Consider the following 25,255-nt stretch of genomic DNA (forward strand, 5'->3'; position numbering starts at 1 on the left):
GACAAATGATTTTTTTCAGATTTAAAATGAACAAAGCATTATTAGAGCCCTGTAGACATGACAAAACACGACTATAGTCACATTTATACTCTTTTTATTTACAACATATTGCGCAACTGCAGGGTCTTGAGACACATGCTAACTCGCAAACTAGAGAGCTAGCGACCTAAACGGTAGCCTTCAAGTTATTTCCTTTAAACTTAAAAAAGCCAACAACTTACCACTTCCACACAGATAGGGAGGATAACTATTAAGTTATTTAACCTTTAACATGAACATGAATCAAACGTAATAATTTTTTCTGGGTACATGATACCATACAGCATCCATATCAAACTTGCGCGGGCCGCATTAACATTAAACTTTCATATCAAGGCGGGGGTCTCAAACTAGTGTCCTGCGGGCCACAATTGGCTTTTATTTTGTGTGAGTAATTGTTTGTTTATATGTCTTTCCACTGGCTGGCGATCAGTTCAGGGTGTACCCAGCCACTCGCCTAATATCAGCTGGGATAGCTCCAGCATCCCCCAGTGGTATAGAAAATGGACGGATTAATGTATAATACACAAATTTTTACCTAAAATATGCACAAATGGAGGAAAACCACGTCAACCAAGAAAAATCCTTTATTAGCAGCCATTCTTCTATGTCTCTGCACAAAGTCGGCAGTAGCTTGTTCCGCTTATGTTGACACGAGGCAGGCCAGTCTGACCACAGTATTCTAGCTATCGGAGCGAAACATGAACATATTAGCTTTGTGTTATTGGTGGCAAAGCAAGTTAGTGTAATATCGTATATAGCATCAATTCACTGTCAGAAAAAAAAACAAGCTGAGGGTCAAAAATGGCCCATGGGCCACCTTTTGGACAACCACGATCACTCATGTTACCGCCTGTATTTGAATTATGTCCTCCAAGCTACTTTATTTATTTAAAATACCTACAGTGTCTAACATACATTTAATGAGCACACCAATTATAAATATTGTGATACTTGGATATATCACCCCACCCCCAAAAACATGAAAACATAGCCAAACAGCAAAGCAACATTACTTGAGAGTATTATTGTGTGAACCAGTCATGCACGTAGTTAGTAACTTTTATTATACACAGCATCCCTAAAGTCATATCATAAGCTGTACACAATTTAGTTCAAAATGTTAATATTTTATTCTGTGTGTACACACTTTAGGGACACCTTGCAGTGTGTACACCTTAGTTTCAACAGTAGTACTAGTATGTGTATATTAGCAAGTATGCAAGCACCTTCACATTAAAGTAGACTTTTGGACAAAGAAGAATGAACACAGCTGACTACGGTATGATTGCAATGAACGGGTCAATAAATAAATGCGGTATCATCATGTGTCATCTTATTAGACTGTATGATTGCAGAGATACATATTGATGTAAACAATAACACTGAAGCCACTTGTGTTGCACGTAGGAACACGATAATAAACGCATTAAAAAGAATGATAACACTGAAGTACGTGACTATGTTGTTGTGGGACCCATTCAGTATCCTATAGTTACTGTTTTTATCGTTTTACTTCTCGTAGTTTGCTAGTAAAGTTACTGTTACTTTTATCGTTTTACTTATCGTTGTTTCCTAGTAAAGTTACTGTTACTTTTAACGTTTTACTTGTCGTTGTTTGCTAGTAAAGTTACTGTTACTTTTATCGTTTTACTTGTCGTTGTTTGCTAGTAAAGTTACTGTTACTTTTATCGTTTTACTTATCGTTGTTTCCTAGTAAAGTTACTGTTACTTTTAACGTTTTACTTGTCGTTGTTTGCTAGTAAAGTTACTGTTACTTTTATCGTTTTACTTGTCGTTGTTTGCTAGTAAAGTTACTGTTACTTTTATCGTTGTACTTCTCGTTGTTTGCTAGCGTTTGCTAGTTAGCAACGTGCCACGCGCCGAACAATCGCCAAACGGCGCCAACCAAAACAGGAAGTTAGTCAGGTTTGAAGCATTTCCGGGTCATGTGTTACCTGACTTCAGTTTTTGTGACAGCGGGAAGTTCGTCAGGTTTGAAGCATTTCCGGGTCATGTGCTACCTGACTTCAGTTTTTTTTAGTTACAGCGGGAAGTTAGTCAGGGTTGAAGCATTTCCGGGTCATTTGCTACCTGACTTCATTTTTTTTTCGCGTGATAGTTTTACTAAATGATACTGGATCCCAGCAGAGTTCTACAGTAAGTCTCTTTGAATTAAAATACTCCATAAATGTCAAGTTTATACAGGGTTAATCTACAGTTTTCTTCTCTTGGTTGAAACGCTCGAGACGCCTATCTTGACCACGCCTGCTCTTTTGCGATTGGTCAGGGGTCGAAGGTCATCTATTAAATCGTAAAAGTGCAATATATTGCAGTTCATTTTAATACTTTTACTTTCACCGTTACTAAAGACATTTTCTGGTAATGTATCTTTTAATCAGTATGGCTTTTGGCTGCATGACTATAGTTATTGGTAGATTGGTACAAATATCGATACCGTGGGTAATATTAGGATTGGATAGATACTAGCATGATGGGAACGGTATTTTTTTTAATTATCTATGTTTATATTTACAATTTTTTGGTTTTTGGTTTATATATAGCTTACAAATGGTGACGTTGGTCTGACTGCGACAACGATAAACAAATCACAGTCGATCATATCCGCAATACTGGCGCTGTATTTACTTGATATGAAAACACAGTACAAAGTACACAGAAATATCAAGTTGGTTTCCTCGTACTAGTATGTAGTATGGCTTTTAGCTATTTCATACAAGACTGCGTCTAACGTCTTGCATATGTACTTCAGTGTTCATAAATACAGATGCAATATGATTGGTGTGAACACATGTACCTGCAACAAGGAAAACAATAAATAGGTGGCATGCATGTTGGATGCGCTGACTGCTGTGGTCGTTTTACAGTACGGCAGTGTTTTGTGTTGTTTCCTTTCAGTTGCATTCCATGATTTATGATATTTTTCTATTGCATTTAGATCTATTCAAGTGCCATCAAATGGTCATGAAGCGACTGCGTCAGATGCAGGAATGTCTGAAACACTGTGCATCCGTGTACTTGATGTGGGTGAGTTTATGTGTGAAAGGTTAATAAGCCTTTGTCGTACAAAAAAATCTTGGAACCAAATGTGTTTTCTCCGCTGTAGGCCACGTACAGGAAGCCGTCCTCATCCTTCTCCTTGTCGTAGAGCTGGCCCATAGTCAGGCTGCAACACATACAAAGTGTCAGCAAGTGCGTCATTTGAGACACAGCTACATGCTCAAGGGCAGTAGAAACTTTAAAGGCGTTCGTGAGACATACTGTACTCACATACTCAAGCCCTGGGTACTCCTATCTAACGTAGTATATGTGTAATTGTAGTGTACACTGTGTACTTACTGACAAAATACTCCATATGAGACACATTCGTGGACAAATGAGTGCGTGTCGCTGATGCGTTTTGTCAAGATGTAAATCAGGGTTTTCCAAAGTGCGTCCCGGGAGCCATTTGTGGATGCACATTGTAAAAATATATTTTGATGACAAAATGAAAGCTGTAATCTAACAAATTTTATGAGAATAATGTAATTTTAATTTTAATTAATTTTAATTTTATGTAATTTTCGTAGTATAACATTGAACTGTTAAAGAAAAAATATGGTAAGTTGTAATTTGGGGGCAATAGGCTTGTGTAAAAGTTATAATCTTATGAGTTATAATGTTACGGTGGACAAGTGGTTAGCATGTGTGGAAAGGGATGGATAATCTTGTAAATGAATTATGATTTAAAATAATGACATTTTTTCCCTCCTAATGTTACCAGTTATTCTTGTAAAATTGCGACTTTTTTTCGTGTTAGAGTGCAACTTTTTTTGAGTAATATTTTGACTTTATTCTCGTAAAATTTCTGCTGTTTTTTCAATTTCCACTGTTGCTTTTCAAAATCATTTTACAAATATTTAAACTTTCTTTTGTCTCATAACATTATGAATAGGGATGTTATACATATCGGTATCGGAAATTGAGAGTTGGACAATATTGGCATATCAGTTTTTGACAAAAAAGCCAAAATCTGACATTCCTAATTATGACTTTTTTCCTGTAATATTATATATAACGTTTTCCCCAAACTCATTTTCAGTTCTCATATTACAACTTTTTGTTATGCATATATTTTCTTTAATATTTAAATTACTAAATTCTATTTATATTTACGGGAAAGTAGAAATAGTAGAAATAATAGAAAATTTAGAAAATAACAAAACCAGCAGAAATTGAAAAAATGCTATATTGTATTAAGAGGAAAAAGTCTTAAAAAGAAAAAAAAGGCAGAATTTTACAGTGATTTTAAATATAATTTAAATTCTTAATATGAGAGTAATATAAGAGATGTACTATTTGGAAAATCAGGCCGGCATAGGAATAAAGTCAAAATATTATAGTCATGTAATAGTGCTAATATGTGAGGAACATTACGAAGACTACTGACAAAGGAAGTTGAAATATTTGGAAAATGTAAAAAAAAAAAAAAAAAAAGTTGCATCTTTTGATTATTCACTATGTGGTTCTCTCGAGAAAAAGTTTGTACCCCCCTGATGTAAATCCTGACTATTCTTCAACCTGGCCTCCACTTGTAACTTTTGACTAAGCAAAGTTCCGAGCTGTCAACTTGTTGTCAAACTCAGCTCTCAAATGCATCAGGGAGGGGGGGGGGGGTGAGGTTTGGAAGTAGGTCAGCTAGATTCTTGAGATATCCTGTTCTGAACAACATTTGGACACCGACACAAAACAAGAATGAGGGTCTGGTTTCTGTCCATTCATGGAGACCATCCATTCCAAAAATGTTGTTCAGCAGATAGACCGATAACATTGTTACATGTTAAGCTCTACTCCCACAGTGTGGTGGCGCGCTTACCTGGACTGCGGGACTGTTTTGTCAACAAAGAGGAAAATGGCTTTCTCAGAAGGTAACTGGATGCGTTTCCTGATGATCCACATGAACTGGGCCACGGTGATGTCAGAGGGCACCAGGTACTTCCTCTTATCAATGTCTACTATCTGAGAGCCGCACACTTTCTCCACGATCACCTAAAAACACACAAGTCATACAGTCGATCTCCAATGAAATCCAACAAGAAGTCGGCCATTTTGGAGTTCGAAATAATTGCACCATTCTGCAACCAGTTGCACGGATCTCCAAGAAACGTAGTGGAGACGTCAGGAAGTCTTATTACCCGGGCATGAAATTGGGAGTCAGCTTTTGGAAAAATTCCAGAAGTCGTACTTTTAAGGAGCTAATGCTTACACTGTCAATCAAACTCACCGGCACTCTGTCTGGGTATTTGTTGCGGATTTTTGCAGCCTCCACACATCGGTGCTCTGAGGAAGAGAATGAAAGTATGAGACTAATCAGTGTATAATTAGCAAAAACACAGATATGATATAATAATGATATAATAAGGCCTTAAACGTGATGGCAGCATCTATTTGGAGGAATGATAATAGTAACATGATCCAATGGCAATTAGGAACATCATCATGTACTTCAAATGACAGGTGCAGAAAACAAATCATATTTTAGCCAGCATGCGTGCATTTTATAACCCATGCAGAATGAATAAGCAAAATCTCCTCCATGACATAACATGTCTTCAAAGCAATCCTTTACCGAGGGAATGGTCCTCTTTGAACATCCATTTCATCTTTGCTCGATCCCTGCACTGAGGCGTGACGCTAACGTCGAATTGGAGGTCTTTGAAAGCAGCAGGGAATGTCGTCTTAATGTTCAAACATTGCAGTGGCACAGCCTTGAAAACAAAACGTCAACAAAATAATTCCAGCCCGTTTTGCTAAACGTCAGGCTTTGTCGATCTCAGGTGACGTCACTGTCTGGCGGAGGATGCTGCTGCCTTCAGGTGCTGTCCAAAATAATCATTGTGTATGTCCATTATGTCTACGGGTTCCGTGCATTCACGCGAGAGTACAAACAAACATGGACAATAAGGTATACACACACGCACACACCTTAATACGTGAATATACAATCCTGTACAATAGCTCGCTTATACATAGAGTCGTGTTAAGTTGTGGTTGTACTGATTGTACCTGAATGTAGCATGAGCTTGCCGGCAGTCATGGAAACAGTGTGACGCTAAAGTGTACCGTTCGCCTTTCCATAATCCGTTTGGGAAGTTCTACTCAAGAATTTTGTTAGTGTAGTTAAAGTTACTTAATTTTAACATCTTACGAATGTGTTTTTGGATATCAGCGAGCGTGTTCTGAATGGTAATTCCGTTTAGTTAGCTACTGCAACTGCACCACACGCCAGTCCGGTAGGTGGCGGTATTGCACTTAATAGTATAGAAAAAGAAGAACGAGTAAACAGTTTTAAGCAGCTAGCTAACCGGCTAGTTTGTTGATGAGACAACGCACGGTTTTTTTAAGACGTGCACGTACGTCATATATCGCCAGCTATGCCTTTCTATGAAGTTTACTCCCATCCTGCTTTAATTCGGTACAAAACCAGCCTTTGCACCAGCGCCACCGTGTTCCTTGTTGCGGTCTTGTGCCTCACTTACATCCCACCATTGCTGGTGGTGTACAGGAGCCAAGGTACAGAAACGTAACGTCAAATAAAAGAAACAAGTGGCAATTGTGTGAGTTAAACGCCCTGTCTCGCTCGTTCTGCAGGTTTCTGGATTAAAAGGAGCACCTATGAGGAGCAGCCGGTAGTGCGCTTCCAGTATGAGACTCTCCTGGTAGCCTCCACCAGCACAAGCGGAGACTATGTAGCCTGGAGCACCGCCCCTCATCTCAACAACATGCTGGGGGACAACCTGAGAATCCCTCTTGTCTCTGTGAGGTTTGCTCATGCACGGCAGTGTTCATCTCCATCAGACTCATGTGCTTTTTCTGTGTGCTTGAACTGAACAGGTGAGAGAAGAGGACCACAACCAGGACGGGAAGCTGGATCTCCTGGTTTTTCAGTTGCAGTTACCCTTGAAAGATGAGGAAAGTGTTTACAGTGTCCAACTGCTTCTGACCTTCAGCTACCAGCTCTTTGTGAGTATGCTACTGAAAGACTGTACCCGTGGGCTAGAGTGGGGTAACATACCTTTATTGTTAATTAATGAGGTTGATTGGGTGCCCGTGGAACAGATGCCGGCATGTGTGGCTGTGCAATAGTAAACCTCGCTCCACACAGCCATTCTAAAATACAATTTAACAAGAAAAGTAAAAATCCATAATAAATATTGAGAGAAAAACAGTTGCGAGTTGGCAGTAATGGAAAAATATAATTTTTTATGTCGGAATATTAGTAACAACCATAACAATATAAAGCTGTTTGGGAAAGAAGTTATAATACCATGGGAATAAATCATAATTACAAGAAGAACATTTACAAGAGGAAAGTTGAAATTATTGGAAGCAGAAATGAAAAACCTGCAGAAATTTTACAAGAATAAAGTCAAAATATTAAAAGAAATAGTTGCATTTTATTGCAAAAAAGGTCACAATTTTATGAAGGAAATGTCAATTTAGTAGCATAGAATAAATACAAAAAAAACTTTAAAGATGTAATATGAGAAAAAAAAACAAAAATAAAAGTTTGAATTGAATTTTTTTATGAGAAGACAACTTGTAAAAAAGTTGAAATAGTTGGAAAATTGAAAACCACAGCACACAACCACAGGAGAATAAGTCAGAGTATTAAAAAAAACTAATATTCTAACAGGGAAAAAAAACTCTGAATTTTACAAAATTTACAAAAATTTAGTTAAAATAATAGTTAAAATGACAATATTTGATATTTTAAGTTATGCTTGTCAATTTGCAACTTCTGTTGTTGTCTTTTTCTCGTAATATTTTGACGTTATTATAAGACTAAAGTTGAAATTGTTAGGGGAAAAAAACATCAGAAATGTACTATCATGAGAATATCGTGAAAATACTAAGTTGTTAGATATTTGCTGATGTAGTCCTGTTTGTTTTTGTTGTTCTGTTATTGTCATTGCAATTGTTGCTGTTGTTCTTGTCTCTCTTTTGTATTGTCCCCGCACTCCCACCTCAGTTTTTTTCTTCTTTTCTATCCCCTCCTGCTCCGGTTCCACTTTTTTTCCCTGGCTGAGCAAATTTGTTTATTTAGATCAATAATGCTATCTGCCCTGATGGCTGGACAGGACAAAAAGAAAGTTATTGAATGAGAAAATGATGCCAATTGTATGAGAATAAACGTGTAATATTATGAGCCTGAATAATGTCACTTTAATAGCATTACACCTTTATCACAAAGCAGAACTTGGTGAAAAAACATCTACAGCTCCCATCTCAAGCTTCTACGCTCCACTCTATTTTTTTTTTTACAACCCATAAATAAAGTAAAACCATTTTTTTCTCCCCAGACAAAGTCAACAGTGGTGATGCAGAGCCTGGCTTACGTGCAGCACTCCTCTTCGGTCCCCGGAGCCAAGCTCTTCGTCAGCGGAGACCTGAGGCTGCAGCAGAGGACGCCCTTGCCTCACCGCGGACTATTCAACATTTACAACGTAAGGAACGTAGGAATAACGGCTTCATCTTTGTGCAAACCTGTTTTTTTTTTTTACAAGGTGCAAATACGCCGACCACCCACAGCAGTGTTGACTGCTTGCACAACATTTAATGCTCGCCTGAGCAACAGTTGGCCTCCACACTTCAGGATCTTAGCGTCCTGTTGGTGTTTAAGACTTTCATGCACTCCGCTATCCGTGTGTATGTATGTGTGCATATTCCATTTCAGCACATGTACACATGGACCAACCAGAAGATGAATATGATCCCATCATAGATTAGCATTAGTAGCATTTAGAGGTGAAAACAAAATCAGAGAGCTCTTTTATTTTTGGAAGTATCATCATGCAATACCAGTATAATTTCTTCATATTTATGGATTTTTTTTTTGTGTGTGTGTGTCAAAATCAAGGTGTCTGTGATTGACACCTCCAGCCCTTTTGCAAGTGCATACGACCTTGACGGCATCGTGAGGCGCTACCAGGAACGAAACTGTAAGTTTAAGAAAGCTTGACTGCTGTTTTATGAAAAATATGAATCCTGGAGTGTTTGCAAATACAGATTGAGTAAATAGAGAAATGTGCAAACACTCAAGTTTCAAGCAGAAACAGCCTAATCCCGGGCTCCGGAAAGCATTCCGTAAGTCCGTAAATCCCTGTTGGAGGCTCACCTTAGCTCCTAGCGGTGCAGCTCCTAGCTACGGTAGAAGCCGTACCGGTGACCTGATGTCGACACGTTTGCTAATTGTTCTCTTTGCTTCACCTTTCCTTCAAAGTGACCACGGTACTTTCCTGCCCCACGCCAGTGTGGACCACGGGACGGGCTGCTGGTTCTCCTTTCCTACTGAACGTGGAGATCCGCTACCCCACAGAGGTAATTAGATATCCTTTCAAGAATACGCTTCATTGCCATTCTGCTTCTTAGTCAACCCCTGAAGGGAAACAAAGCAAGGTATGGAAATAATGTGGGTACAGGAGGTCCTCGGTCTATGGACTAGTTTCCTTTCGAGAAGGCATAAGGCAAGTTTTTGGGCAAGTCAGAAGCAGGGGAGTCCAAATTTTTCCTCTGACTTTTATAAGTTTATTCTTGCAAAATGTTTACCTTTTTCTTGTTGGAATACGTCTTTTTTGTCGTATTGACTATTTGTAAAATTTCTGTTGTTCGATTTAAAAAAAAAAAAAAAAAAAAAAAAAAAAAAAATTACTTTTTTTGTACATTTTTGTTTTACTTTTTTTTTTTTACATTTTTTTTCTTCATAGTATTATGACTTTATTCCCTTAATACCTCACCCTAATTTCCCCCAAATTATATTGTTCTTTTTTGTCGTATTGTTAATTAATAAAACGACATTCTCATATTACCGGTTTATTCTGAATTAAAATTGTTAAAAAAAATTTTTATAATAATTTGACTTTGTGCCTTTTTGCTATTTCTTTTTTCACATAATTTTTCTAATATTTCACTTTGTACATTTTCTTCTCGTATTATTACTTTATTCGCATAATGTTTTGACCTATTATATATATTAACTTTTATTTTTTCCCCAACCTAATTTTCAAGTGTTTATTTCAGATATTTATTAAATGCATAATTTTTCTTTTTCTATTTCAACTAGTAAATGCTACAAAAATTTCATTTTTTCCCTCATATTACTTTATGTGACTTTTTTTCTCATGAGATTGAAACTTTTTTCTCTTAATATTTAACTTTATTCTGGTAAAATGATAATGACATTTTAACATTTTTGTTGTTGTTTTAGTTTTCTAGGTAAATTATATTTTTAGAATGTGCTGCGGGCCAAAAAAAAAAAAATCATTGTCTGCAAATGGCCCCCAGGGCTGCAGTTTGGACACCCCTGACCAAAAGGAACACTAAAGTGACTGAGGCTGTACACACGAATGACATAAAATCCAGTGAATATAAGTCAGGTGTTTCCGTATGGTGTGACCCTCCCATGCTCACGTTTTCCTTGACGGCTTCCCAGCACCTATCGTCCCGGCTTTTGGGAAACCATTAAGTTTGCCTGGATCCAATATGTCAGCGTTCTTCTGGTTTTTCGCTGGCTTTTTGAACGCATCCAGAAGTTTGTCTTCCAGAACCAGGTGCTAACCACCGTCCCGGTCACGCCTGGAAAACCTCACCAGCATTGACGTCGCTTCAACACGGGATAGGAGGTTTTGCTCTTTGTGTTTTAGGCACAGAATCAAGTGGACCCTGTCAACACTGACTTTCAGCTCTGTGACCAAAGTTAAATGATGAAGACGCCAAAAACAAAACAAAAAAAACCCAACAAAAATCAGGTACCGATATTTATAGGTGCCAATAATTAAAAAAAAAAAAAGTTTAAATATTTTCCTAAGTCATATGTTGAAAAACAAAAATTTGGTTGCAGAAATGAGAAAAGCAGACGATTTTACAGGAATAAAGTCAAAATATTGAGAGAAAAAAAGTTACTTTTTACAGAGGATTTAAAAAATAAGTTGGAGCCTTGGCTACTAAAATGTCCTTATTTTTCCTCATAATATTATGATTCATTGTTGCTAAATTGCTACTTTTTTAAATACTAAAATATTTTTTTAAGCCGAGTGGTTAGCGCGCAGACCTCACAGCTAGGAGACCAGGGTTCAATTCCACCCTCGACCATCTCTGTGTGGAGTTTGCATGTTCTCCCCGTGCATGCGTGGGTTTTCTCCAGGTACTCCGGTTTCCTCCCACATTCCAAAAACATGCTAGGTTAATTAGCCACTCCAAATTGTCCATAGGTATGAATGTGAGTGTGAATGGTTGTTTGTCTATATGTGCCCTGGGATTGGCTGGCCACCGCCTCTCGGTCGAAGACAGCTGGGATAGGCTCCAGCACCCCTGTGACCCTCGTGAGGAAAAGCGTGTCATTTTGAGAAAAACAGGTTTTAAAAAAAGTTATGTTACGAGTCAGTCATAAAATCTAGAAACCAGGAACCTGAAATAGTTGGAAAATTAAAATTCCATTAAAAGCCCACTCTCTTTTGTGCGGTCTGTAATGTTTTCATGAAATATTTTTCATATTTTATGACACAAAACATGCAAGTCTACTCTTATAGAGTGTTAATAGATTGAATGGTTTGATTTTTTTTAAAGAATTTGAGTGGATGGAGTACATGTCAATGTTTTGTAAATTGTTGTATATAGACATTGTTTTTTTTTTAATCTACTGGATTAAATAAAGGTTTATTCAGTAGGTCATTGTCACTGTTCTCTGTGAAATGTATTTATTGAATATTTCTACTTTTGTGGTCATACCCTGCCTTATCAATGACAAACACTTAATTTATTATGGTATTTTTCCCCCCTCCATGACTCCCTGCACCATTGGGCGTTTGTATTTGTCTGCCATGTTGTGTATGAAGGGTGTGTTCAAATTTGGAAAAGACACGAAAGCTGACTTAAGCGGTGCTGGAGTTGTTCCACTGAATTAGATCATGGACCCCAGTCAACCACTTCCATCTGGGAAAAGTACTTTGGAAAGCAGCACTCGTCTATAAAATTATCCTGGAATGAACGTTTTAAAAGCAAAGAACATGTCCACATTAAGTCCACATTAAATCGAAAAAATAAATCAAAACACAAACGTTTAAATGTGTGAACGGAAAACAACAAACACTAAATAAAAGCTAACGTAACTCTTCTAATGAACGGTGATATCTCGTTTAGCTAACTTCCGCATTGTCACGAGACGACCGTAAGATGCATTCAAGGACACTCCGCGCATCACAACAACGTCCTTATGCGTTTATGCGTTGTCTAAATAAACAAAACATACATTAGTGGATCTTTCCATCACTCGACATCGTCACTGTGACTGTGGGCGTGTAATTAGCTCCTGGTGAGATTTTTGGCGTAAGGAGAACCGGGAAGCCATTCAGAAAGGTGACCCTTCATGCGATACTGTTGAGTATTGTTTAGCTAGAAGAGACAGAGACACTCCCTGTATTATCTCCTTCTGTGCTCATGTTTCTACTTCTAAAAGCCCAAATGGGGCACAGTCTGCCCGGACCCCAACACCGCCCTCTGGCAGCAAAGACCAGATGAGTCTGGCTCATACAGGAAGCAGGTGCATCCTGTTTAGTGTTTAGCATTTTCTCATTCTGGGTTTTATTCTGAGAGAACGTCCGTCTTTATTTGATTTGTTCCCTTGTTTGGGCCTGAGAACAAAAAGTACGACTCAATCAGTAGCGCCCCTTTTAATTAGCCCCAGCTAATTACGTAATTTGGTGGAGATATCTCTAAAGAACCAATATTCCAAAACAGGAAGTCAGACATTTTATCTGAAGGGGCCACCTTGGGCATGAACCAGGGGGTCAAACTTGGACAAACTAGTCTTATAGGGACATGGACCGATTGAAAATGTCGGTCAAATGAACGGTGATGTTTCGTATTCCACACTGGCCACTAGGTGTCAGAAATGTTGCATTCATGAGCCAATAGCCACTGCATGAAGCACACTGTCCGGAAAAAAACAATAAACGTTCCCATTGTCCATGTGTGAGTCCACAGTATGTTATGTATTACTGATATCTTTTATTATGTCTACTATATTACTTAATACCGGCGTGAAGATGACTATAGGGTTGTTATTTCATGTCTGGAGGGCTCTAATGATGTTTAAAACAGTGAATAGCCATTACTTGCCACAGTGCTGCCCATGGTTGTTATTTTATTGCAGCATGGAACATTTTTTTTTAAATCTAATTACCCAGAAAAGTAAATATAGCAAATATCAGAAGTAAAGTCTCGTACTTTTATGAGAAATATGTTGTTGTTTTTAAGTAATATGAGAAACAAAACAACAACTAAAGTTGTAAACAAAGAGGTTTTTTTCCCATAAGAAAATATTAAAAAGGGAAGGTCCTGGGGGAAAAAAACGTAAAATATGGTCGTTTTACCGGATGGAATGGAAGGATTGACAGCTCATTTGTAGTTTTTCATATATATTTTTTATTATTTTATTTTATTTTATTTTATTTTATTTTATTTTATTTTATTTTATTTTATTTTATTTTATTTTATTTTATTTTATTTTATTTTATTTTATTTTATTTTATTTTATTTTCATAAAATTGCAACTTTTTTCTTGTTAGAATATGACATTTTTCTCAACATTTTGACTTTATTCTCATAAAATTACTGGATTTTTTTCTGCTGCCCCCCCCCCCCAACAATTACAACTTTCGTCATGTAATTTTTTTTCATCTATTTATAATTTTATTTACATAGTGAAACATTTCCCCAACCTAAATTTCCAAAAGTTACAACGTTATTTGTATTTTTTAAATTTATTTCTTTTATTTAAAAACATTTAATATTTCAACTCTATGTGATTAAAAATAGATGATTTTTTCCACATAATTTAGTGTTTATCCACATAAAATTGCAACTTTTTTCTTGCTAGAATATAATATTTTTCTCATAACATTTTGATTTCATTCTCATAAAATTACTGGGGTTTTCTGCTGGGGGTCCCCCCCCCTCCCCCAACAATTTCAACTTTCATCATTTAATTTTTTTTCATCTATTTATAATTTTATTTCCATGGTGAAACATTTCCCCAACATAAATTTCCAAAAGGTTACAACTTTATTTGTATTTTTTTTTTATTAAAAACATTTAATATTTCAACTCTATGTGATTAAAAATACATTATTTTTTCCACATAATTTTGTGTTTATGCACATAAATTTGCAACTTTTTTCTCGTTAGAATATGACATTTTTCTCATAACATTTTGACTTTATTCTCATCAAATTACTGGGGTTTTTCGTCATGTAATTTTTTTTCATCTAATTATAATTTTATTTCCATAGTGAAACATTTCCCCAACATAAATTTCCAACAGTTACAACTTTATTTGTATTTTTAAAATTTATTTCTTTTAATTCAAAACATTTAATATTTCAACTCTATGCGATTAATAATACATTATTTTATAACTTTTTTTTCGTTAGAATATGACATTTTTTAAATAATATTTTGACTTTATTCTCTTAAAATTACAGCTGTTTTTCATGTATTTTTCATACTCACTTGTCGTCTCCTACTGTTTTCCATGATTGCAATTAAACGTCACAGCCAATTATGCAAATGACACAATGACGCCACGCGCTTGGAGCGACTTTTAGGATAGCCAATGGCGGCCTTCCTTACTGAGCCGCTAGCAACACGACCCCTGGCCACGTCTCAAACGACACTTCGGACACAGCCGGACCCACATAAGGCGGTCCGGAGGTTGGCTGCGGACCGGGAAGAACCGAAGACCGGCTCCGTCTCCACTTCCAACGTCAAGGTAGGATCCAAAACTGGTGTGGCTGTGTGGAAGGAAGGCATTCCTACCTGAGCTTGTTCAGCTAGTTTCCATGGCACCGGGGCGATAGGCTCCTTCGCCCGCTAGAAGTTCACAATGAGGGACGTGTTCCCAAAAGTTTGGAAACACACCCAAGAGGTAGCACTGTACTTGGGAGATGTTTTTATTTCAACTCGCAACGCCATTCTTACGGCGTAAAGGTATGAACACACGCTCCTGAATGCATCCCACAGGGTACGCTTGTTTAGTACACCGGAGAACAAGCCTTCTTTCTGGGAGCACACAAGGGAACATTGTCCACACAACTTTTGCCTATTACACATAATAACATCCATTCTGCCATTTCTTTAACTTGCAATCTGACCAGAAAAAGTCATACTTGTACAATAATAATAATAATTTCGTACATTATTAGGAAATTCATCATTGTAGGTGTTTTAAAAAAACAACTGTGTAATGATACATTACAGCAAAATCACTCCACACTCTTTATTGCTCTCTGCTTCTACCATATCTTACTTATTGTGTGCAAAATATGGGCTAATAACTATAAAAGCAATCTCCACTCGCTGAATGTACTGCAAAAAAGGTCAGTAAGGATAATTCATAATGCCGCCTACAGAGAACATACTAACTCCTTATTTCTAAAATCACAAATACTTCAACTTGCTGATATAGTTCATCTTCAAACAGCTAAAAATATTGCATAAGGCTGAAAATATTACCTAATTAGCTAAAAATGTCATCCGATACTTCTCTACAAGAGAGGAGAAATATGATCTCAGGGAAGAAGTACATTTGAAACACTTCTATGCTAGGACTACGTTATGCTAGCCATAGCATTTCAGTATGTGGAATCAAACTATGGAATGGATTGAGTAAGGACCTCAAACAATGCTACTATCTTACTTTGGTACGGGACAAAAAATTAAATTAAATTAAATTATGCTCATATCACCTCCTATTTCGGTATGTGACTAAAGTAAACTAAAGTAAACTAAAGTAAACTAAAGTAAACTAAAGTAAACTAAAGTAAATTAAAGTAAACTAAACAAAACTAAAATTGAATAAAATTGAATAAAATTAAATAAAATTGAATAAAATTGAATAAAATTGAATAAAATTGAATAAAATTAAATAAATAAACAAAACCTCAAACTATATTAGGAAAGCAGGAAGTGAACAAATGTAACAGTATAACAATAACAGTAACAATATAATGTAATAATATATTTACTTTATCGGGTTCTCACGTTTCCATTCTGAACAACATATCAATCTAAAACGGTAATCAATCGATACTTATTGTCTTCCAGGTATGTAGTAGTCATGGGAGTTGTTGGGAGTTGACCTGTGAAATCCATTCCTTCATTTCATCGGGTATTCAATGTCACTTCCTTTTTAATCGACATTCATGGGGACAAAATGTAAAGTACGTTAAGTACATTTTGATGGTAGTATTACTGAGGAATTTGGATAATGTCGCTCCTCTTTGAGTGCAAAGTGCAGGTTTGGATTGCACTATTTGAAGTAAATAATTCATCCTAGCAAGATACTGTAGTATACTAGCTTCTGTTCATCAGGATTTGGTATTGCATTGTGGACTTTTTTTTTCTATTCTTTGGTCATTTATTTAGTACAGCAGTCAGCATTATTCCTGATTTATACCGGATTCCCTTACAAAAAAAAAAAGGGAATGTAGGAGACTGTCCAGTATCCATTTTTTTCATTTCTAAGTCACACTGGTTGAATTTTTGGCTAAAAAGTAACTGAAAAAATGTCAAGCAACTGAGTCGATTCCGATGTTAAATGTACTAATATCGTCCTTGAATCATATCGGCAACCACAAATCGTGATGCGAATCCAACTGTTGATGCTATGATGCTTTTTCTGACCTATAAATGTAGTTAGAATGTTGTATTCTCGTGCTAAACCATGCTAAAGTTTCAAATAATGAGGTTTGCGCATTTTGGAAGTGAGCCCTGAAAGACGTTTGGGATGGCTCAAAACGCTCGGTTTCAAAAGGCGTGGTAAAACTGACCCCTTTGTGATGTTATAGAGGGGTGGACTGCCTTATATGGGCATGGCTGTAAGCCAGCTAAGCTATCTGCTCCTCTGTTTACTTGCAAGCAATGGCTCTGAAGACTGAAGTTGTAATTTAAAAAAAAAAAAATTAGGTTGCCATTACTTGCCACAGTGCTGTCTGGGGGGCATTCTCAGCCCACGGTTGTTATTTTATTTTTTATTTTATTTTCATAAAATTGAAACTTTTTTTCTTGTTAGAATATGATATTTTTCTCATAACATTTTGACTTTATTTTCATAAAATTACTGGGTTTTTCTTACTGGGTTTTTCAACTTTCACCATGTAATTTTTTTTCATCTTTTTTATTTATTTTTTATTTTTAATTTTTTATTTTTAATTTTTAATTTTTAATTTTTAATTTTTAATTTTTAATTTTTAATTTTTAATTTTTAATTTTTAATTTTTAATTTTTAATTTTTAATTTTTAATTTTTAATTTTTAATTTTTAATTTTTTATTTATTTATTTTTTTTATTTTTATTTTTTATTTTTTATTCTCATAAAATTGCAACTTTTTTCTTGTTAGAATATAACATTTTTCTCATAACATGAAGTTGTAATTTTTTCTTTAATTAGGTTGCAGAAAAAGTTATAATATTACAAAAATAAAGTCAAAATATTACGGGAATAAATAAATAAACACTATGAAAAGAAAGTTGAGTGTCTATGATATGATGAGTCGGCAACACGTTTACGTCAACGCGGTGCTTGTTCGTCATGCACCAGAGAACTGGGGTGGGGGGGGGGTAATGTCTTGTCATTCCAGTGACCGTGTTTACACCGACCCACCGTAGCCTGGAGTGAACTTGACGCATGGAGCAGCTGTTGAAGAAAACAGCCTGTTTGGTTGGGTTGTTTATTTATCCTTTCAAAGCAGCCCCTTCCCACTCCCACTCATGGCATGGCGGCATCACGCAGCTGTGCAAAAATCCTACAACAATGTTGCTCTATACTAGACGAATACTCACACAGTGAAAAATGAAAGGATTCCGCTTTGATATTTAGTAAAGCAACACATGTACGTCGATATTCTTAAAGGGGAACTGCACTTTGTTTGGAATTTTGCCCATCATTCAAAACCCTTTCCCTTTTATGTGCATCATAACTCAAGAAAACTACTTAATACGAGCTAGCTAACAATGTACATCATTGGGATATGCTAGTAAAATGACTATTTTGGCACATAATATTACAAGTTTATTCTCAGAAAATTGTTCCCATGAATGAATTGTCATTTTCCAGTCCAATAATAAGTTGAAGGTGTAGTCGGAATGACCCACCCCCACAGTCGGGTGGATGCAAACCGATGCACATGGGTGAGAAATGATCCGAGAATGAAGGATTTCCTGCTCCGTCCGTAAGTGAAACAAAGAATCAGTCACTAAACGCCTCGGTTAAATATTTGCTCAGATCTTCTTTATTTGCGTTGTGAAACGGAGCTTCATGATCTGTCGCCATCCACAAATGAACGCCAGCTGCTGTGAGCGTCATGGCGTTTGGGTCGTTCAAGCATCAGGGAGGAAGCAAGTTTTATTCCAGGGATGTCGACATCTTCCAGACGTGTACGCCCATGTTTTGGAACAACCGTGCACGGATATTTTAGGGATGTACCACTTTGGCGTAGACATGAATGCTTATTTGTTGGCATGTTTTTAGGAGGACAGTAAATTGACCATATTTTTGGAAAACAACACATATAGATACGCTAAGAAGTTACATGTATTTCTAGAAAAAACTGCATTTCAACTTTAAACTCTCATCATGTAAATTTTCTTCTTAAAATTATCATTTTATTTCCATAATATTGTGACTTTTTTTTTTGTGATAACTTTTCCCCAACCAAAATTTTAAACAATTAAAAAATAAATGAATATTATTTTGTTTTTTGTAAGTATTCCAACTTAAAATAAAAAAATAATATTGCTACTATAAAATGATATTTTTTCCATGTAATAGTACGATTTTATTCTCATAAAATTGCAACTTTTTTCTTGTTAAAATATGAAATTTTTTTACTTTATTCTCATAAAATTACTGGGGTTTTTTTTTGGTGGCGGTTTTTCCCCCCAACAATTTCAGCTTTCATCATGTAATTTTTTTTCATCTAATTATAATTTTATTTCCATAATGACTGACTTCATTCTTATGATATTGAAACATTTCCAAGAGTTACAACTTGTATTACAATTTTTTATTTTTTTTATTACAATTTGTATTATGTATAAAAACATTTAATATTTTAACTATGTGACTAAAAATACATTATTTTTCCACATAATTTTTACAAGTTTATTCACATACATTTCCAACTTTTTTTCTTGTTAGAATATGAAATTTTTCTAATAATATTTTGACTTTATTCTCTTAAAATTACGGCTGTTTTTCTATTTCTGCTGGGTTTTTTTTCCTCAAACAATTTAAACTTTCATCATATAAATCTTCTTATTATTATTATTAGGAGTTTATTTCCATAATATTTTGACTTTATGCTTATGAAAGTGTCACCATGTGATGATCTGTGGGCATAAACGACAGCATTTCCAATTGTGTTCAGAAAGGTGGTGGTTATTTCTGTGGGAATGATGCCAAAAGAGTGTATGTGTGTGCGTGTGTGTGCGTGTGTGTGTCCTGACCTTAGAAAGGGGAGAGGGGGGAGTCAAAGAGGGAGGATATCGTCATCTGCCATGTGCATTTTTCGTGTCTGTGCTTGTTCAATAAGCAGCACAGATTCTGGAGAAGCAGCTTCCACAGTCCACAGTCTCCTCCAGCTTGAAAAAAAATTCACTTCAATGTCTTGTTACCTTTTATACCTTTTTATGAATATAATGCTCACAACAAAAATAGTATTTTCAGAGAGTATATCTAGCCATTTCTTTGCTTTCCTTAATAAGAACCAATTTCACTTAAGTTCTTACATAAATAGCTTAAATGGCTTTCTACTACAAAAACATTGCCTTTAGGCAATGCATGCTGTGGGCTTCCTAGTATTCTTCAGGTAGCATACTTGTAGTGGCACCAGCCATTACTATTAATAAGAAATTGCAAAGCTGATTAAATCCTACCCCTCCATCTGGTACTTTTACAATCAGTAACTGTTACATTTGTTCACTCACTGCTTTCCTAATAATTTAATTTAATTTAATTTAATTTAATTTAATTTAATTTTGGTCCCGTAGCGAAGTACTGGGTGATATGAGCATCCAATGCCATAATGGGTACCATAGTAAGTGTCAATATAGTGATATATATAGCACATCATGACTGGTTCAAGACTCTTCATCCTTGTATTTAGCAAACATCAACTGCTTGTATTGTTTCTTGAATTGGCTCATCGTTGTGCATTGTTTGATTTCCTTACTCAATCCATCCCATAGTTTGATTCCACATACTGAAATGCTATGGCTAGCATAACGTAGTCCTAGCATAGAAGTGTTTCAAATGTACTTCTTCCCTGAGATCATATTTCTCCTCTCTTGTAGAGAAGTATTTGATGACATTTTTAGCTAATTAGGTAATATTTTTAGCCTTATGCAATATTTTTAGCTGTTTGAAGATGAACTATATCAGCAAGTTGAAGTATTTGTGATTTTAGAAATAAGGAGTTAGTATGTTCTCTGTAGGCGGCATTATGAATTATCCTTACTGACCTTTTTTTTGCAGTACATTTGCCAGTGAAGATTGCTTTTATAGTTATTAGCCCATATTTCCACACAATAAGTAAGATATGGTAGAACCAGAGAGCAATAAAGAGTGTGGAGTGATTTCTGATTGAGAATAAAATTTTGCTTTGTTCAATATTGAAATATTTCTGGCCACCTTATGTTGTATATTTGTAATATGAGGTTTCCAGCTCATATTTTCATCTATTGTGATCCCCAGAAATGTATTTTCCTTCACCCTTTCAATGTCCACACCGTCTATTTGTATTTGCTGGTGTGTGTCCTTTTATGATTTTAGTTTTATTTAGGTTCAAGAACAATCTATCATCAAACCATCTTTTTAGTGTGACCATTTCTTCTCTGACCTTTCTAATGATTTTGTCTGTACTCCCTCCAGAACAAAAATCAGTGGTATGATCCGCAAATAATACCAGCTTTAAGTCTTTGGTAACTTTGGAGATATCATTGATGTACAAGTTGAACAGTATTGACCCCTGTGGAACTCCGCATGTAATATATGAACTTGAAACATAGAATTAGGATTCCATCCTTTCCTTTCCTTTCCGTCTATTTGTATTTGCTGATCCTTTCTGCTGTTAGCAAACAGCATGATTTTAGTTTTATTTAGGTTCAAGGACAATCTATTATCATCAAACCATCTTTTTAGTGTGACTATTTCTTCTCTGACCTTTCTAATGATTTCGTCTGTACTCCCTCCGGAACAAAAAGCAGTGGTATCACCCGTAAATAATACCAGCTTTAAGTCTTTGGTAACTTTGGAGATATCATTGATGTACAAGTTGAACAGTTTTGGCCCCAGTATTGACCCCTGGGGAACTCCGCACGTAATATATGAACTTGAAACATAGAATTAGGATTCCATCCTTTCCTTTCCTTTCCGTCTATTTGTATTTGCTGATCCTTTCTGCTGTTAGCAAACAGCATGATTTTAGTTTTATTTAGGTTCAAGGACAATCTATTATCATCAAAGCATCTTTTTAGCGTGACCATTTCTTCTCTGACCTTTCTAATGATTTCGTCTGTGCTCCCTCCTGTGTTGATTTTGGACTCTGTTTTGCAGCCGTGTGCGTCTCCAAAAAGCGAAGACCACCATCTCCAGTCCATCATGCCTCACAGAGTGAAACTCAGCACGGTGGTGTTTCTGGTGATACTTCAGGGAGCGGCCGTCGTCCTCTTCTGCGGTTGGTACATCCCGCTCAGCAGCCCCTGCGGCTCGGCACCCTCAGACGGGAAAGTTCACGTGCTGCTGCTGTCCTCGTGGAGATCGGGTTCCTCCTTTGTGGGTCAGGTGTTCAGTCAGCACCCGTCTGTCTTCTACCTCATGGAGCCCGCTTGGCACGTCTGGACCAAACTAAGGAACACCGGCGCTCATGCGCTGCGAATGGCTGTCAGGGATCTAACACGTAGCGTGTTCCAGTGCGACTTGTCCGTGATGGAGGCCTACCTACCGGAACGCCACAATGTATCGTCTTTGTTTATGTGGAGCCACAGTCGAGCGCTGTGCTCACCGCCGGCCTGCCCCCTCACCGCACGGGGTCATTTCAGCAATCAAACGCAATGCCTCCGTGCGTGTGATGCGAGCGGCCTGCAGGGGGCGCAGGCGGCCTGCGCCTCTTACAGTCACGTGGTGTTGAAAGAGGTGCGGTTCTTTGAACTGGAATCCTTATATCCTCTCTTTCAGGATCCGAGCCTCGACCTCCGTATCATTCATCTGGTTCGAGATCCACGAGCCGTGTTGCGGTCTCGGGAGGAGTCGGCTAGAGCGTTTGTTAGCGACAACAACGTTGTCTTGGAGCACAGAAACGTACCGGCGGCTGAGGTGCAGTATCAAGTCATGCAGGAGATCTGCCGCAGCCACGTGCGCGTCGCCGAACGGGCGCTCCGGAAACCACCGCCGTTTCTGAAAGGCCGCTATAAACTGGTACGTTACGAGGACGTGGCGAGAAATCCACTCGAGGAGATCGCCGCCATGTACGAGTTTGTCGGACTGGACATGAGCGGTCAGCTGAGGGAATGGATTCATCAACTGACTCACGGAAAAGGTAAAGGTTCGGGGAAAGAGGCCTTTAAGATCACTTCAAGGAACGCGGCGGATGTGTCCCAGGCTTGGCGCACCACGCTCACGCACAGTAAGGTCAAGCGCGTGCAGGAAGTGTGCCAGGGCGCCATGTCGATGCTGGGATACAGGACGGTTCACAACGACAAAGAGCAGAAGAGACTTGACGCGGATTTGCTGGTACCGCGGGAACCGTACCGCTTCAGCTGGTTGCCAGCCAAAACTGACGACTCGGCTAAAAGTTAAGAGCGCACCGGTACGACGCCATTGGGGACTCAAGTTACAAAACACAGGCGGTGACGTTGGCGGCCGTGATGGCTCATCCTCACACTTCTGTTTCATAACCGCCGCCTTTCGTAAATCAGTAGAAGGACCCGTCAAAACACACGCTAATTAATACAAATCTTATTTTCATTCATGACAATTCTAACCATTCCAGCAGAATTCCCATTTCCCCATCACACTCATTCATTCATTTTTGGTGGCCAGCCAATCACAGGGCACATATAGACAAACAACCATTCACACTCACATTCATACCTATGGACAATTTGGAGTGGCTAATTAACCTAGCATGTTTTTTTTGGAATGTGGGAGAAAACCGGAGTACCCGGAGAAAACCCACAAGAACATGCAAACTCCGCACAGAGATGGCCGAAGGTGGAATTGAACCCTGGCCTCCTAGCTGTGAGGTCTGCGCGCCAACCACCCAAAAATTTAGCAAACTCCAAAAATTCCCACTGTTTTCCAAGCACAAATTACCTTTTGATGTTAAGAATTCTTAGTGCCATTACAAAAAAAAACAAAAAACCAGGAGTGTTTGAATTCCCAGTGTCAATATAACCGCTGTGTCGCCCTCATCACACTCAAACTATTCCAAAAATTTAGCAAACTCCAAAAATTCCCATTGTTTTCCAAGCACAAATTACCTTTCGATGTTAAGAATTCTTAGCGCCATTACAAAAAACCCATTACAACATCAGGACATTTAGTTTTTCCCACAGAATTCCACATTTTTCCAGCCCTTTTCCAACATCAAAACAGTCAGGCTAAACAATTTTATCCCCACATTTTCCCTTCCAGCATTCCAGTTCAGCTCCTCAACATCCAAACACGGATTCAATCCAAAGTGCCTTCCGCGGGTGATAAGTAGACGCATGACGATTGTCTACGGATGAGAAATAAAACCGTAAAGTTGGAGTGTTTGAATTCCCAGTGTCAATATAACCGCCGTGCCGCCCTCATCACACTCAAACTATTCCAAAAATTTAGCAAACTCCAAAAATTCCCATAGTTTTCCAAGCACAAATTACCTTTTGATGTTAAGAATTCTTAGTGCCGTTACAAAAAAACCATCAGGACATTTAGTTTTTCCACAGAATTCCACATTTTTCCAGCTCTTTTCCAACATCAAAACAGTCAGGCTAAACAATTTTATCCCCACATTTTCCCTTCCAGCATTCCAGTTCAGCTCCTCAGCATCCAAACACGGATTCAATCCAAAGTGCCTTCCGCGGGTGATAAGTAGACGCATGACGATTGTCTACGGATGAGAAATAAAACCGTAAAGTTGGAGTGTTTGAATTCCCAGTGTCAATATAACCGCCGCGCCGCCCTCATCACACTCAAACTATTCCAAAAATTTAGCAAACTCCAAAAATTCCCATTGTTTTCCAAGCACAAATTACCTTTTGATGTTAAGAATTCTTAGCACCATTACAAAAAAAACATTACAACATCAGGACATTTTGTTTTCCCACAGAATTCCACATTTTTCCAGCCCTTTTTCCAACATCAAAACAGTCCCCACATTTTCCCTTCCAGCATTCCAGTTCAGCTCTTCAGCATCCAAACACGGATTCAATCCAAAGTGCCTTCCGCGGGTGATAAGTAGACGCATGACGATTGTCTGCGGACGATAATAAAAAATAAAACGGTAAAGTTGGAGTGTTTGAATTCCCAGTGTCAATATTTGTCTTGTGATGGGCAGCAGAGCGGAACAGATCACAACCTTTCTGGTGTAAACGCTAATGTGTGGCGGTTTAGGTGTCTGAAGTTCAAACATGTCCTGAAAAGTCTCCCAAATATGATAACTGGATGTTTACTATTGTGGAATATTAATATATTATGTAATATTATTACATGTGTAAATGTGACCTGTACAATGTGATTGCTGGGTTTGGACTCATCTGCCGGGGATGTTTTCCTATTTATTATGGAATTAATGGCTGGAATAAACATACACAAATATTCCATGTCACCCTAGTTTCTCCTCCAACTTTGAGCAGGTTAGCTGTTATTGCTAACAGTAACAGTAACAGTGGAGTGTTTTGCATTAGAGCACCATTTGCAGGGTGACGACGGCAACTGCAGCCAACAACGGGGCAGAAGTGGATTTGTTTGGAAGCACAACATCAGCAGTACTTGGAGGTTCTTCAAATCAGTTTGCTTTTTAACTGAAAATTTTCAAATTTAACTCACAAGAAGCCATTTTAAATATTCAAAATTGTGTCCTATGCAGAAATATTTAGTATGGGAACTCTAAAATGG

General features: G+C 37.4%; 3 protein-coding genes across 3 annotated transcripts; 2 read left to right on the forward strand and 1 right to left on the reverse strand.

Moving 5' to 3' along the window:
* Positions 1–608: 608 nt before the first annotated feature.
* Positions 609–5,928, reverse strand: gabarapl2 (GABA(A) receptor-associated protein like 2). The gene is made up of 4 exons (XM_058076394.2): positions 5,669–5,928; positions 5,324–5,379; positions 4,916–5,088; positions 609–3,226 (listed from the first exon to the last, which is right to left on the reverse strand). Exons 1-4 carry the CDS (start codon positions 5,700–5,702, stop codon positions 3,094–3,096), a joined length of 396 nt encoding a protein of 131 aa, XP_057932377.2. The 5' UTR covers positions 5,703–5,928; the 3' UTR covers positions 609–3,093.
* Positions 5,929–6,346: 418 nt separating this feature from the next.
* Positions 6,347–11,428, forward strand: tmem231 (transmembrane protein 231). Its single transcript, XM_078792141.1, has 7 exons — positions 6,347–6,612; positions 6,691–6,857; positions 6,934–7,062; positions 8,403–8,546; positions 8,960–9,041; positions 9,323–9,428; positions 10,535–11,428. The coding sequence occupies exons 1-7, from the start codon at positions 6,474–6,476 to the stop codon at positions 10,695–10,697; spliced, it is 930 nt and encodes a 309-aa protein (XP_078648267.1). The 5' UTR covers positions 6,347–6,473; the 3' UTR covers positions 10,698–11,428.
* Positions 11,429–14,713: 3,285 nt separating this feature from the next.
* On the forward strand, positions 14,714–24,953 carry chst6 (carbohydrate sulfotransferase 6). The gene is made up of 2 exons (XM_058076370.2): positions 14,714–14,866; positions 21,710–24,953. The coding sequence occupies exon 2, from the start codon at positions 21,755–21,757 to the stop codon at positions 22,949–22,951; it is 1,197 nt and encodes a 398-aa protein (XP_057932353.2). The 5' UTR covers positions 14,714–14,866; positions 21,710–21,754; the 3' UTR covers positions 22,952–24,953.
* The last annotated feature ends 302 nt before the right edge of the window (positions 24,954–25,255 follow it).

This window comes from Doryrhamphus excisus, linkage group LG1 (assembly GCF_037039965.1).
Source record: "Doryrhamphus excisus strain RoL-2023G ecotype Guam linkage group LG1, RoL_Dexc_Guam_v1.1, whole genome shotgun sequence".
Lineage (NCBI taxonomy): Eukaryota > Metazoa > Chordata > Actinopteri > Syngnathiformes > Syngnathidae > Doryrhamphus > Doryrhamphus excisus.